Source organism: Strix aluco, chromosome 3 (genome assembly GCF_031877795.1).
Source record: "Strix aluco isolate bStrAlu1 chromosome 3, bStrAlu1.hap1, whole genome shotgun sequence".
Classification (NCBI taxonomy): domain Eukaryota; kingdom Metazoa; phylum Chordata; class Aves; order Strigiformes; family Strigidae; genus Strix; species Strix aluco.
In genome coordinates this window covers 105,139,885-105,156,591 of record NC_133933.1, presented here as the reverse complement: position 1 = coordinate 105,156,591, position 16,707 = coordinate 105,139,885, and the positions used below count along the sequence as shown (strand labels likewise).

The window sequence follows — 16,707 nt, the reverse complement described above, 5'->3', positions numbered from 1 at the left end:
AGGAAAGGGTGGCAGGACCAGAATTGGGGGGGGGGGGGGGGGGGGGGAACAACAAAAAAACCTGAAGGACTCCTCTCATCCTTTCTATAGTTTGCATTTATATTTTTTTTAAATTAAAAATATTACTACATGGTTTTACTATTCTGCCTATTTTGTTATGTCTAAATGTTGTGTAAGTCTGTGTGACTTTGTGAACACCCTTAACTGGAACTGCTAACATCTCTCAGTGCTTAGTGGATTTTTTATTATATTTTAACATCTTTAATTAGGCTACAATGGAACCATGTCTCTTGAAAGTTTAACTCTTCCTCTCTCCATCCACAAAAGGCTTTTTGGATTCTAGAAATTAAAGATCAGCCAAGTCAGATCCAAGAACATTCAAAATCACCTAAACATTTTAAAAACAGATTCTACAACAACTCATAATGACATTATCCTGTGCCTTTACAAAGTAAACATGAAGCTATTATGAGATAAAAGTGTAAAAGAAAATCTATTCTACCTTGTTCTAAAAGCTGGGAATAAGTAGGCTATATATTTATGGAGATTCATTACTAACTGATTTTGACTTAAGCTTAAATACATGTCAGAGTTTAAGACCTGATCTCCTTTCATAAGAACGCATGAGTTCTTACAATATTTCAGTTCAAAATGGTTTTGGAAAAGTGGAGGTGGGTTGTAGAGAGAGATTACCAAAATAAGCCAGGGCCAGGAGGAAAACAGGCGACAACAACAACACTGTGTTCCCTGCACAACTGTACTAGAGTATCTCAAAAATCTAAATCTATGACACATTACATATAGCATATTAAGCTTTCCCTCGGTAAAGGATACTGATTGTATTGAACTCTGTGGTAGTCCAGTGATATAGACACATCTACAAGAGAGGAGATGGGATGTTTCTCATTAACTAATGCACTGCATTAACCCACTACACCTCTCAGTCCCTAGAGAGGATGTCGAGTGACAGAAACCTCTCTGCCTGAGATCGTAGAATTCATTAAATCACGTGCAGTATTCAAGAAAAGAAAGTCATAATGGGTGTAAAGATGGACCATTTGGATAAAATATTGTCCTGAAGAAAGCTTTCAACATGTAGCTGGATACAAATGCATTAAAACTATTTTACAAGAATCACAGTGATACAAGGAAGATACATTTCATGTTTATGTAAATAATGTCAGTCATACATTTTTTGGTATATCACAGCATTATAATACAGACATGATGTTTAAAACTACTATCATATATTATATTTTCCCTTATTATTTTTTTCTTTTTGAAAGCTAATGTTATAAGCTTAAGAGGAGAGACCACTCATTCAAAGAAGACTGCTGTATCTGCTTATTGAGTGGTAAAGCAGCAGTGCCACAATCTTTCTTAGCTTGACAATTGCTGTATTTCCATTATTTGGCCTTTAAGAAGAAAATGTCATTGGGAGAACATCTTCTAAAGTCTACTAAAAGAATTTTAAGTACAGTATGGCCACATCTAACACTAAGGTTGGTTGTGTTGTGCTAGTGATTATTCTCCCCAGCTGGACAAACTTGTCTGAAAGACAAACTGCTTTGAGGTTCTCATTTATGCTTCAGCTTTGGCAGCACAATTTTGAGCTTTTGTACAGAAATATTTTGTTAATCAATCTACATTGCAAAGAGAGAAGTTTAAGATTTTATTTTCTAATTATTTCAGTGGACCTAAGCTTTCATTCAGACAGTTGTCTCTGTATTCAGAAGACCAAAAAATTAAATAAAAGGGAACTGATGAAGCACATGTGGAGGAAAAGCAGCTAAAAGACCAATTTCATTGCATCAGAGACAGCGGGTTGCTACTGCCAACATCAGTCAGCATACACTGGTGCATATACACAGTTGCCAGCTAAAGCACAGCACCCAGGTTCCAGGGCCCTAAATTAAATCTGAACACTTCTTCAAAACATTGAAGTTTTGAAGTTTACCTTGAAAACTCCCTAGTTAACAACCATTAGATAGTCATACCCTGCACGCACTCCTCTGCATAATAATATTCCCAAACTCGATTTAAACCAGATGCTTTTACACCCTCCATTTCCTAAGTTTTCTTGTATCTTTCTTCAGAGCAATGATGAAGAAATCCATTACTCTTATAATTTGTTCTACAACATTGTGAGAAATTTCATTTTTACACTACATTCTCGTTACTATTACTACTGCACTTACAAGCAGAGTTTTGCATGGGCTTACATGTGCATGTTTGTAGCCTCCTGTTCAGAGGCTGAAAATAAAACCTCTATGCTCCTTACTTAGCCATTTTCCCATTTCATTACTGCAAACTTAGTTTGATGGCCTATAATCTAATATCTGCACTGCACCTATGGCACTGCAATATTTCAGTACCTAATGCATGTGAAGCATGACAGCATGCTGTTTCAACACCACAGAAGGTTAATGGATGGTAACATCATTCTGCTGACATTTACAAATGACCTTGAAAGAAAAGTATATGCTGTTTTGCTCAATGGTGCTAAGACAACAGATATACTTTCGCTACTGTAGCGGACTGTGTTATAATTGTCAGGCAGCATATATTCCACAGAGGGATTTGCATCTGTCTCAATGTTTACAGCAACTTTCTAAAGGCCCATTATTTGCTTGAACAGCCCAACACCAGTATCAGCACAAAAGTGTCAACTCCATTCAATTTCTAGCTTCTCTATTTCTGCACTTGCAGCCCAGAAAGCCAATCGCACGCTGGGCTGCATCACGAGAAGTGTGGCCAGCAGGTTGAAGAAGGTGATTCTCCCCCTCTACTCTGTTCCTGTGAGATCCCACCTGCAGTACTGTGTCCAGATCTGGGGGCTCCAGTAGAAGAAGGACATGGACCTGCTCAAGCAGGTCCAGGAGGGTCACAAAGATGATCAGGGGGCTGCAGCACCTCTCCCAGGTGCACAGGCTGAGAGAGCTGGGGTTGTTCAGTCTGGAGAAGGTTCTGGGGAGACCTTAAAGCGGCCTTCCAGTACCTAAAGGGGGCCTACAGGAAAGATGGGGAGGGGCTCTTTATTAGTGAGGGTAGTGACAGGATGAGGGGTAACGGTTTTAAACTGAAAGAGGGTAGATTCAGATTAGATATGAGGAAGAAATTCCTCACTGTGAGGGTGGTGAAGCACTGGAACAGGTTGCCCAGAGAAGTTGTGGCTGCCTCCTCCCTGGCAGTGTTCAAGGCCAAGGTGGACGGGGCTTTGAGCAACCTGGTCTAGTGGAAGGTGTCCCTGCCCATGGCAGGGGGGTTGGAACTAGATGATCTTTAAGGTCCCGTTCAACCCAAACCATTCTATGGTTCTATAGAAACAGTTGCAAAAACAAACACTAGATGCTGGATATGACTATATGGGATAGACTTTGCCTCTTTTCCTTTACTCTCTAATAGACCTGTTAGAATGAAGAGGTCCCTCTTCATTTTCTTGCTTACCCTGTGCTGGTCTATCAGTGTACGCAAGGCCTCTTCATCATCTGGAAGGACCCCATGGAAACGAAGAGCCTGCTCTGCCTCTGCCAGCCACTCCAAAAGGACATGAACAACAGAGTGGAATTCTTCTGCCTGTTAAAAAACAAGAAGTAGTCACGGTTACTCATGAGGTGATCTGACAGACACACTGCAGCTTACACAAGGAGACTGAGCCCACATTTGGAGTCATTAATCACGCAGCAGTACTGGCACATTAACTTTCCATTAAAAAGTCAATGATATACAGTACTACATTTTCATAACTATAAAAATATCTCATGCTTCCCAAAAAATTACAGGAAGCCTAAAAGCCTGTTCATGCTTTTAGCCATCTGATTTATAGTATACTTGCAGCTCAGTTGAGAATGTCATGCCTTTACACTGACAGATTACATGGGAGGTGCTTTCACGGACCAGCTGGAGAGATGAGAACTATATTTTCTGCATAGCCTAAATCACTGGTTAAGCAAAATTAATCGACAGACCGTTGTTGACTGACCCTTTTATGTCTGGAGAAAACAAGAAAGTTCCACCTTTGGGCACAGCAATATTCAGACACAATTTGTGTTTGAGGTAGCTCAGGATTGTGCCTGCTGAGAGATCAGAGAGCTGGACAAACACAGTACCCTGGGAAAAGCAGGGCAGGAATTTTCTACACAGTGGCTACATCAATATTGCAGGAGCATCAACCCAAGCTAGTGTATCTTAACAGAGTTGTACATCTGTATTATCTCAGGTTTGGAAACAATACAGATGGACCTATTTCTCTGGGATTGGTACCAGCCAATACTGACATACATACACTGTTCTAGCTCCTGAGTGCACTCAGCACACTCAATTTTTTCTGCAACATACTTCACTGTGCACTGTAATTGTGCCAGTGTAAACAAGTTTTCAGTACACAAATTTACTTCTTTCCAACAAGGCATGAAGGGCATAAATATGATTGCAATCTCCAGCTTCCTGTGAAGGGGGCATCGTTCTTAATCACCCTTCACGCTTGACTGTAACTTCAGTGATTTCCTTAGATGGTAAGGTCTTTGAAACATTTGCTTTGCATCTGTGGTGTAGACTAATAACAACAGTAATAATAAATGCTAAGAGGCATTATTTATGTGGTGTGGTAAAGGGATAGAGACAAGGTAAGCAATGCATGAGCAAGAAAATGAGTATTTTTCGAATGAAGTTAAATTGAATGATATTAAGCGAAACGGAAATTGAATTTTTGGCAACCAGACTGCAAGCTATTTTCACTGCTTCTCATAAAGTACACGCAGCATCAGTAATACTCCTCTACCTGCCGAAGAGCCTGTTCCAGTCGTGTTTGCTTGGATACTGACAAGGCACAAACTGTCTCCCAGCGAGTGCTTAGCTCCTGCATTTGGACTTTGACCCAGGAAGAGTCATCACGACTGCCTTCTATCAGCTCCCTTGCAGAGCGCTTCAGAGCCTGGACACTGCTTGTTCTTTTTCCCAGCTCCTTCTGGAAAACCTAGGCACCACCAAATACACAAAGGCGTAATTATGTAAAGAATAACAAAAAACTACTGGTTTATAAGAAGGAATCAAATTACGCATTTAATTCAGTCAAGAGTAATTCCATCTAAATGATACAAAACACACAAGTTCTGCTTCTTAAATTCCATCGGAAGATATTTACACTTTACCCTATCCTAACAAAGCTGGAATATGGTAGAAAAATGTCAGGCAGATCCTGAGAACCCATCCTGATGCAATGCATGGGAAATCTAGCCTTCTGATCACGCTGCCTTTACACTCTTTATCAAAGCAATTGATCTGACACACTGATTAATGCACAGGATTGCTGTGGCAGGAAAAGATCAGATAAAATGCTAACCATCAAGGAGAATGTTTGAAATCGTAAAAACAGAAATAACACCCCATCTGGGAGTCTGACTGTAAGGCTGTAGATCTCGCCACATATTCATATATTTATGTGAGAGTATGTTCATATTTGCAAATGGAACAAGCTTCAGTTACATAAAGGAAGCTCTTAATAAAAAGATATGACAATTACAGTATACCTTGCCACTAACTATGACTGACTTGTGATATACCATGGGATTTCAGAAGCAATTAGAGCATATTTCAGGCTAATCTTTATAGACAATCCATGTTTCCATATCGTTTTTTTCATGAGGGACAGAATCTCCTCCTCACTGAACAGCCTTTGGATACTGGTGGATACTGAAAGTCACTGGTGGGTGAACAGAGGGACCTTCACCTCGTTAAATCTCCCAGGCTCCAGAGCTCTGGCTGTGCAGCCTTTCAATACCATTAACTTCAACTGCTGTTTCTTCTGATATACTGAACTGCAAAACTGGGATTCAGAGGTGCAGTACTATATCTCCTACTTGCTCCCTTCTCCAAAAACACTTCAGTAACACAATACTGCAGCTTGCCAGCGTAGGCTTCCTGAGCCATAGTGTAGTTGTATACTCCCATGTGTAACTTAGGCATTAGAACTATTTTTCGCCGTGAATATGCAGCAGCCCTGCAGGTCTGAAAGACTGCTGTAGTCATGACGAGCGCATTGGACATTTGGCTAGCAGATGTACTAAATAAAAACCCCTGTCTCCCCCAAAGATTTCCAGTAAAATAATTTTTGCCACCTCTTGCCCACACACACATATTCATAAATACACACTTGTCATTTTTGACATGATGTTCATAAATATACAGGATAGCAGCATTAAACAGAGTATTTCAATGCTAACTGGTGTCAATAAGTCACTAACAGTCGTTTTCTTCCACATACGTTTTATAGCATTTTCCACTGTTGATGACATATTTGAGTTATAAAACTATTCCATGTTTCTAAAAATTACAGAATAGACAAATAAAGATAGCATTAAAATGCTGCACTTATGAGCGATCTAGAAATTAAAAAAGAATATTTTTGGAATTACCTTGTGATTGTCAATCAGGTTCATCACTAAATCAATGTCTCCATGTACTGGCTGATCTTCCGCTAGCTGAGGTTCGATTTTGTATAACCAGTCAATGAGAGCTTGCAGAGCATCAGTAAATTGTCCCGAAAATAAAAGGGCTTCCTCCAGTTTATTTTGTCTAGGGGGAAAAAAAAATAAAAATGAACACACATACTAATCATTCACACACTTTAAGAAAATATTTTCAGCATAAAATGATAACAACTAAGAGCTTTAAATCAGTGTTTCCCTTTTTAAATAGTGGGACCACCACCCCCCCAGTCCTCTTACATACCATCAGGAAAGTATGCATTTCTAGCATTTTACTGCTTTGGCACTCTTAATTATCAAACAAGCCAGCCACTCTGGTTTTACGTTTACAAAACAGAAGCTAAAAGAATTCTCCTAAGCCTTTTTTCTTATCTGCTGAGTAATTAAACTGGTTTTCATTTACCTTTCCACTGATTTTCCACAAATTGTATCCCACTTATCCCTTAGTTCACTCAGCATATCATCAAGTTTCAAATTGTCATCAGCCAAGGTGGTTTTCTCTTTCAGGGAGCGTCCAGTCCTATTTGTGGTATCATACACAGAATGTTTGGCGCCAAGAGATTTCTGGAATTCCTGTACATATGGAAGAAAAAGAAAACACCCATATAGCATTAACTGCTTACAGGTCACAGTTAATTAATCTTTGACATATTATTTGCAATGGAAATTGTAAATGTTGCTGCAAGAAAATTTTAAACTTCCTGCAAAATTTCTAGTCTGCTAGCACCACGGTGCACCTGAAATTATATGGGACTTGACACTAGCAGAGTCCCTGCCTTTGGGACTCTGGGAATGTAGCTCGATGTCTACTGGAACAGCCGCTGGAAAACCCCTCCTTCAGGGAAAGCAATGAATCCTGTCCTAGCTTAATATTCCTAAATTTCAGCAAGGGGCTGCCCGGTAGTCAGAAGAATGTGAAAGAACTGCTACTTTGGGAGCCATGAACTGAGCAGTCTTCATACTACATTTTTACATACTAAGATTTCAAGCCAGTGTAGACCACCCCAAGGGCTACTGAGGTCATTTTGTTTTAGCTCAGCATGGTCAAGCTGGGAAACCTCCAACCACAAACATTTAACCCTCCTAAGACTGAAGCATGCTCTAACTGGGAAGGACTGTATGCCAAAATTGTACAGATCCAGACACAAGAGGCAGCCAGGTGACATCCCAATACAACAATTTGGGCTGAAAGTCACAATCACAAGCAGGTTTCTGTGATCCAGGGACTTTGGAAGATGACAGTGACACAGCAGTTCCATCTGCCTGCCAGCTCTGCCAGCTCCTTCTGCACAGAGCCTCTGGAAGCTTTTCACAGGCACAGAGGAGCACACAGAAACACAGCTCATCCAGTACTGCAGAGGAGCTAACGAACTGACAGAGTAAATAATTAAATAAAGGAACACTGCCAAAAGACAAAATCAGCCCTACACAGCAGCTTTTAAATGGTAGCAATACTTAAGAGTGTTTTATTTCACACCTTTATGAACTGCTAGCAGGAAAGCAGTTAAAAAAAAAATAAATCACAAGTTTTCTTTAGAATACTCATATATAGAGAATCAAATAAATATTCTTTTTTTTTTGGTCACAAAAAATACTAGGCAAAAAGAGGTTTTGCTCAGTGTTTGCTGAAACAGATTTTCATCAGGTTCTCAGAGCAATGTTCAGTATCATCACATCCAGCAAGGAAATAATTACCACTTACAACTTATAGTAATTCCTCAGGGCATGTAAAGATTGCAAGGATTCCTCATGGTCACTTCCAACACATGCACAGCTGCTCACCTCCAACTGGCAAGCTGTTCCCAGCTGGCCTGCACCAGCCTGTGCCACGGAAGCTCACAACTCTCCCACCAACTTTCCCATGTGTCCACACAGTCATGTGCTCTTTTTAGATGTGAATGTGTGTCAGGGAAAGCTCAAGTAGAATGGAGGTGTCTTAAATAGGAGGTAGGCATCGGGCTATGCCATGCAGACGGTATGACAACTTTACCCAGGGTGATTCAAGGTTCCTTTTTTATAACTTGCTTGGCATTTTGCACTGGACTGTCCTTACTTCGAGGTTATTTCAGGATCCAGAGGGAATTAAGGATCAAAATTCATCAGCCAAAAAAAAAAAAAAAGCAGCAGCATTTGTTTTGTAATTCGGTATTTCCTTACTGTCCTTTCATTTTCCTCATATAAAATAAGGAAACACCATTGGTCAAGCTAGAACTACAATCAAAATAATTTTTAGAATTAAAATAGCCAGTTTTTTATAGAAGTTCCTTCAAACAAACAGTATGTCTGTGCTCCTTTTATTTGATGGATCTTATTAACTACTTAACATTATGTGAACAGTGTTACTTGATTTGCATGAGGCAACACAAGGAAATTGCTGCCACAGAAGGATCATACAGGAACACAGAGTTAAAGGTGAACAAAGGGTTGCAGTCAATTCATTCTTTGAGAGACTACACACACTACACCCAATCTACTTTTATTTGATTCACAGAGGTGTAATGGAGAATAGATTTCGGTTTAAACTGCCAGGAACAGACAGGTAAAATGCATGAAATCTCAGTAATTAACTATCTAGCTTTCTTCTAAGCAAAATGGGAACATACAGATAAAATTAGACAGGTTCATATAAATGTACTGTAAGGAACATTCAGCATTAGCAGAGGAATGGATTGGGTGACCTAGTAAGGGTTTTTCCATTCCAGATTTCTAAAAATGAGGAAAAATTGCTGATAAACAGACCATGAATAACCCCCAAAAGTCCCTGGCAAAACACTAGATGTGAGAGAGAGAGAGAGAGAACATTATCTTGGCTTTTCTCTTTCAGGGCTTTTTTTTTTTTTTTTTTTTTTTTTTTTGGCAGTAACAACTGGCAAAGAGCAAGTTCAAATTATTGCTTACAGCACACACACAGAGCACACATTCAATTCAGATAGCAAAATCGTTAACTAAATAGAGCAAGGAAACCTTCAAGGCTGGACAGAAAAGACAAAGACAGACACAGGGGGTATATGTGGGAGTGGAAGGAAAAGACTCAAAATACAAGGAAGGACATTGCAGTGTTGGGAGGTTTGACAGCTCATTAAAAAACAATTGAGTTGATTTCTTGGGGGGGTTGTTTGAAGTTTAAAGTCACAAAGTTCACAGAACTCCCTCTCCCACAGACATTCATCTTTTTCCTCCAAATCACCAGTTTCAAACCTAATGTCTCTATGCTGCATTCCATCCCATTCCTTATGGAGAAGTGAGATTCAAGAAACTCAAGTAGCTATTCTCTGCAGGCATTTTATACAAAAAGAAGCTGGAGAAAAGATATCATTGAGAGAACTGACAAGTCTGCTAATACATGTGAGGAAGTTTGGGCTCATAAAATGTACTACTGTAGGTATAAAGAACAAGTGGGATTATCAAGTTTAACACTTCAGAAGAGGGGATGAGAATTAAGGTAGAGAGTCAAACCTCAGGACCTGAAAGGATCTCAAAGCAGAGTCATAACGTGTTGACCATACTCGTGAGGAGTTTGAACTTTATATAAAGAAAAGAGAGAGTGGAAGGATTAAAAGATTGATACAGTCAAGATAGTCCTTCTTGTCTTCTCTAACAGAAAGATTTTTTTCCCTAAATTCCCATTGCTGACTGAAATTCTGGCAACAGCAGCAATCTCAGAACAAACTGAAATTGTAGAGTTAGCGTAACAGAATGTTAATGTAGGTTTTATCTAAAAGTTTTAATAGTAAACATAGGTAAAACTATTTTTGCTTGACCATCAGCCAACTTTCCCATATTAAAGGAGAATATTTTCCTGGTTGATAAACAATACTTAAATCCGCATGTAAGCTGAAAAATGATAAAAATATAAAGCAGACATATGCAGTAACCAATCATTAGTATACATGGCAAAACTTGTCAGAGGTAAAAGCGATCATCAGAAGCTACACAGAGGAAAAAATTAGATATGCAAACCCTTGGGGATATTGTGAAGAATGAAAAAATAGGAGTAAATGGAGAACAATAAAACTGACATCAAAAGTAGAAGTAAATGTATGCCAAAATGTAGAAAAAGGAATGCTCTTTCAATACTCTGTCTCTGATGAAACTGCTCCAAGATAAATCTTGAGACACAGCCTGTCTCTGAAGATTCTACTACTCATCCACTTGATTTTCAGTAATACATTATTCTAGGCTCTTTACAAAAGTGAAAATGAAGTAAAGACTTCTTCCATCTTTCCTTTTGCTCTGTGTCTGATGGAACTACAAAGCTCTTACATTATTGTTATTTGTTTGAAAAGTGAGGTCAATCAGGGAGATTTTTACATTTTCACCTACAGTAGCTGGGTTTGTGGAAAGCTGGTCCTGGAATTATGAATACCATGAAGAGAAACAACCTTTGTTACTAATGGTGACATTGTGCTTTCTAGAGGATTTCATTAATATTTCCACTTGACATAAAAAGCAATAAAAATACAAGATTATTTTTCAGCTTTGAGGTGGTCTTGTATTAAGAAATCCCAACCCAAATAACTGGATGGTAAATTTGTGGTTTAAGGACTGAAAAAAGCCTGTAACAAAACCTCTTCAGATATTCCTGTTCTGAGATAGTATTACTTTGTTTTTTAAAGTTTCCATGGTGCTGTATTATTATGTCTTTCCTCTTCATAGTTAACCATTCCCCCACAGCTCAGGTACTGTGAAAAGTTCTTTTGTCACTCCCCACCCATAACACATCACTATTTAATTTGATGCTAATAAGCACTCTGTTGTAGTGAGGCCACAAATCTACTTCCTTTGCTGACTGAACAGTACAAAGCTGATAGACTTACCTGCATCTCACGGGGCACTTTGCATTTGATCACTCATGACTCACCTTATGCTGTGCAAGCTGCATCTTTATTTTGTCAGGGTCATTTGCAATTTCAAGATCTGAGTCCAAAGATTTCTCTGACTCATCCAGCCATTCCATAAGTTTGTGCCAGGCTTCATGGAACTGCAGGAAAGTGAGATTTGCATGGATTTTAAAAATTCACTTGTTCATAAAGTAGTCTGAAAACCTTAAACCCCAAGCAATTCTCTGCAGGCCAGACAAGTACTCTGCAGACTTCAGAAAGATTTGGTGTGCTTTTTCTCCCTGGTCTCTCGAATAGGACTTAAGACTCCCTTCTCCCAGGTGAATTAGCAACCTTTTATGTACATGATCTCCACACATAGTATGTACCTTTCAGAGACATATTAGTAACTTCTGTGGATGTGTTGGTCATTTAGATACCTATATTTTTAGTAATGAATAGTAAATACAGCAAGAATGGGGTTTAGGTGTTGCCTATATAGGACAACAGCAGTAAATCACTGGGAAAAACTCCTGTCTGGATAGACTGCCCAAGATTTTCCCTGGGATGCTCATAAATGCTCTCATTGTATCAAATGGTATCTTGATGGTCAAAGAACGGATTCTTGATCTTCCTTCCTGTCTCAACAAAAAGAGTTCTTCAGGGAAGGAAGCAGACCAAAGAGTCAACCAGCTTTCACAAAGTGGCATCCCTTTGGGATTCAATTTTTCCAAGCTGGTCGTTTGTCTCTCCACATCTCTTTTGAAATTCTTCTTGCCTGGACTGCCTACACATGAATGAAAGCACAAGAAACTAGTTCAGAAACCTCTCAGGGTTCCTGGACCCTGCTGTTCAAGGCTGTGGATCAGGACTTGACAGCAGTACTCTTCAGTACTTCTTGCCTGCTCTGCATAGATAGTTGTGGTCCTAAATTAGTAACTTATTGTATTTAGCTCTGTAAATGGACGTAGAGATTAAGTCCATCTCATTGCAGAACTGCTGTGTGTGTGAATGCACAAGAGAAACTGCTGGAAAAGAAATAACATTTCATTGGCTTATGGGCTAATTTATTGCTCAGAGAAGTTCTTACTCCAAGAGCTGAGTGACAGCAGCAGTAAACATGAGAATGTGGTTTGGCTGTGAAAGTGACCAGATCTTGAATGTCATGTTCACTTGAGTAAACAGAAGCTAGGGCTTCCTATTGACATTTAAACATATTACATTCCTCTCACACATTTTGCATCTTATCATTTATGTTCCTCAGTGAGGAACATCAATCTAAGGAAAAAAAAAAAGAATGCTCCCTGGTGAGGAAAACTGTGCGAAAAAACTTTCCAGGTTTTTAAGGAAATAAATGGAGATATCTTACCATACAGAAAATGTTGGACTAGTAACTAATATAAGAGATTGAGGAAGTGATGAGTGTTAATCAGGTCACAATGTAAACCCAAGAAGAAAATACTAAGGAATACTCCCACAGATTAGTGAAAAGGGTTCCTCACATTCTTTAAAATATAAGGGGTTGATTGTGAGACTTCTTTTTGAGGACAGATGGCACTAATACACGTTTGGGAGCGATACTGTAACTTTCTTCATTCAGACTCTCCGGTATGGCAGACAGAAGTCACTGCTCAGGCTGAAAATGATGCTTTCACCTCACAAATGAAGTGCTCTGTGATCAAATCACAGAAATTGCTCCACTAATTCAACAGTGTCTGTTACACTAAATCCAGACTTACTTGAAAGTGCTTTAAAGGACCATATTCTTCAAGAGTCTGGATGTAATTACAGCTAAGTCCAAAGAGTTGTACAACAGCTGTTGTCCGATTACCTGTTTGGCTCTTTTCCTTGCATCATCCAAAGCTCTTCCTCTTTCAACTAAGCGTTGAACTACTTTTTCCCATCGACTCTGTACACTAATCAGTAGATTCTTAATAAGGACAACATCCTGTTTCTGGCTGAAATATTTCAAATGGGTTCCAGTTTTGTCCAGCTCTATGATCTGATCTCGATGAGAATTCACTTCTGTAGCAAAAACCTTGGAAAAAAGGGAGAAAATTACTCTGAATACTATGTTGCTCAAGCACTGGGTAATCACCAAAAAAACCCCAGTCTGATAAAGAATGATGTAGCGAGGAAGACTATAAAATGCAATTCTGAAACAAATTAAATATTTCTCTGAGTGCCAGTGTTACAGGGTTCATTTGGACATTCTTAAATTATCTCCACAGAGTGGGAGAAAAACATTATACATCTGTTTCTTTACATACCTTGTGTTCATCAATTTGAAACAAGACAGTGTCCAAGATAAGACTTGGCCGAGAAGCTGCAGTTAGAGTTTGCTCAGCCTGAGTAAGCCAATTGATGAAATCTTGAAGTGAGTTGTGGAACTCCATTGCTAAATTGAGGGCTTCTTCCAGTTTGGTCTGTAAAGATAGGTCATACTTTAATAGCAGTAAACCATTTTAGTTCAGCATTTTGGAGTAAACCAGTTTAGTTTAGCATTTTAAAACATTTTTCCAACTCAAAGTTTCTGAGTTTTAAAATAACAGCCTACATTTGAGCACATTAAAGGAAATGGATAGAAGAGTAACAGTAAAATTATGTATGATAGGAGAGTAGAAAATACAGCAAGATGAAATTGTCCACATTAAGACGTTACATCTTCTACTACTTAATCCTAATGGTATATATGGTTTTATCAATTTTGATATAAAACCAGTAGAATCTCAGAAATCTAAGGTGTCAGTGCACTTGGAAGAGCCTGAAAGAGGTCATCTAATTTATTCTCTTGCACTAAACAAAGAACAGGTTTGCCTAGACCTATTCTTTTTAATAAAGCCCAATTGTCATTTTGGTTGTCTGAACCAAGACTAATTTTGGATACAAAATTTTTGTTGATCATGAGACAGCAGTCAGATTTTCAAACAATTGCACTGCTGGCCCAGTTGAGCACTCCAACCTTGCAGCTTCCTGCAAGAACGTGCTCATGTTGGGTATTAGTTAGTCTGATATTCTTACGTTATACAGTTACCTTAAGAGACACCAGCATTCTCACTTTAAAAGGTAACTAAGTTGTGAGTCAAATATTTGTGTTTTATAAGCATTAGGGCTGTACAGAGTTCCTCTGTTTGTAATTACTGATATTCTTCATGGTTTGATTAAGGTAGAACAAATGGACTATACTTTGTGACGGAATGAAAGCAAAATGAAATGAATAATAAGAAAACATATGTTGCATATCAGTGAAATCACGCTATTGATCTACGTTAGAACAGAAGGTAGTCCCTTGAAGTAAGTGGCAGAAGGCCAAGTGTTTGGGAATTCTAAGCAAAAAAATGGATAAAAGCTAGGAAAATTAGTGCAGCAATTCTGTACTGAATGGTACCAAATGAGCATTATCAGTATCAGTTAATGTATTTCTATGGAACAGACTTGTGCCATTTTCACTGCCCGCGCCGTCACCCCACCCGCTCCCCCACCGCGGCCCAGTTATGAATAATCCATTTCTTGAATCCCATTTTTTCCCAGTACTTTCTAAATGTACGAATAAATTCTGCACAAATGTCTCTACAATTAACTTTAAATCTAAAAGATCAAGCATGAATGCATGCATAAAAGGACCAAACATTAACATCCTTAAATACATGATTTACGTTTCTATTTTTATGTAAAAACTCATACTTTTCTTTCACTGAGCTTTGTTTGTACTGATTCCCATTTTTCTTTTAAGTTATTTATGTCCTGCTCAACATTTGTTTCAGCAGACTCTGGGCATCTTGCAAGCATCTGCTGGCCTTTCTGCATTAGACACTTATATGTCTCTTCTTTGGCTTCAAAGGCAGCACAAAGTTCCTAAATAAAGAAAGCACCAAAAAATAAGTCAGGTAGAAATTCAATACTCTTTAAAATGCTACTATAATATTTATTTCTCTCCCAACATTTAGCAGGTATGATTAAGACTAATAAAGGAAACATATGTAATTCATAAAAAGCCAAATGAACAAAGAAAGGACCCAGTTCTTCAGGAAATGAGAACTTGTATTGTCTGTCAGATGTTTTCTCTGAGAACCAAAGCTTGGCAAAGAAAGTACTATGCACTTATTGCACAAGATTTGCTACAACTTGGTTGGTTTAAAGTCCCTCTGAGGCTGAAACAAAAAGTGTCAGCATTACACAGTAAGCTGAAAGCCCAGACCTATCCAATACACCTTCAAAAGTGGGTGGGACAACTTGGGAGGGCTGCTTTATTGTACATCATCTCTTTTGTGTTGTCCGTATCTTCCTTCACTTGCCAGGCAAGAGCACTGAAGACATTTTACACATACAAAGTGTCTTTTAACCACATTAAAGATGAGGTGGCAAGAGCTCCCATGCATCCCTCTGACTTCAAAAGGGCATGTTTAAAATTTATAACAGACCATTCAAAAATGTACCAAGCGAATTGCTGCAGATTCCCAGATGAGGAACATCTTCCAGGAGATGAGCAGTAAGTAGCTTGCAATAGGAGGAGGTTTTTCCTCCAATTCCCAGGACAAGAGCCCAAACCAACATTTTCTTTGGGTTAAGAGATACTGTAGATGGGGTTGTACCTGATCACAGGGGAGGGCAAAGCAGGAAGCAGGTTCAACCATGAGCTAAGATTTTAACAGGGCAGAAAGCTTCCTTGCTTTCTTTCTGAGGACTATGAAAAGTGGTGTCACCTAGCCTGCTTCCTCCTATGTTCCCAACCTTCCTACACTATTTCTGGTTTCTGTAACTCCTCAGAGTATCTTATTTTCCTGCAGCACAAGAACTCCCCAGAGGTAAACATAGAGAGTGTAGAATAGGTGAGACGCAGCAAAGCAGGAGCAACCCCAAACACTGGGGTTGGGCTCAGTCTAAGACAAGAGCTCACCAGAGTGGTTAATTCTGCAGTACATCACATTCTTAAGAGGGCAGGAACAACTAAAATAATTTTAAAAGAGGAACTGAGAAAAATGATTGCTTTCAGAAAAGGAGAGGGATGTTCTGAGCAGCACTGACACAGCCGAAGAGGCCTCTTTTTAAGCCCCTTTCCTGCTGGTGTCCTGTAATTTCTCTTTGTCTCTGTTGTTTTCCTGTAGCTGGCTTAGTGGGAAATGCTGCCGAGTCTCAACTTCATTTGTGAACTGATTATGGTTTTTATTTGTAGCTGTAGAAACAAACCTTACACTCAAGAAGCGGTTCATAAATTGTTTCCAAACAGAAAGAAATCAAAATACAGTGCAAAACTTTCTTCTGCACTTTCACATCACAAAATCAGCATGGTTTGTATCACTTAGGGGCAAGTTTGAATTTGGAACTTATGATAAATAGTACTCAACATGACAAGTGGCCTCGATGTTTCAGAGAATTTACACATATCTGCACAGAATCATTGC

The 16,707-nt window shown here is 38.9% G+C and overlaps 1 protein-coding gene across 8 annotated transcripts in view; it reads right to left on the bottom strand.

Annotated features, from left to right (window-relative positions):
- Positions 1–16,707, bottom strand: part of DST (dystonin) — a 316,145-nt gene that overhangs the window by 19,437 nt on the left and 280,001 nt on the right. For all 8 annotated transcript variants that reach the window (XM_074819863.1, XM_074819864.1, XM_074819867.1 and 5 more), the window contains 8 exons: positions 14,990–15,160; positions 13,576–13,731; positions 13,137–13,343; positions 11,347–11,466; positions 6,889–7,058; positions 6,414–6,573; positions 4,781–4,975; positions 3,448–3,576 (listed from right to left, as the gene is read on the bottom strand). In XM_074819863.1, the coding sequence (XP_074675964.1) occupies positions 3,448–3,576; positions 4,781–4,975; positions 6,414–6,573; positions 6,889–7,058; positions 11,347–11,466; positions 13,137–13,343; positions 13,576–13,731; positions 14,990–15,160 (1,308 nt within the window). The remainder of the gene's footprint in view (positions 1–3,447; positions 3,577–4,780; positions 4,976–6,413; positions 6,574–6,888; positions 7,059–11,346; positions 11,467–13,136; positions 13,344–13,575; positions 13,732–14,989; positions 15,161–16,707) is intronic.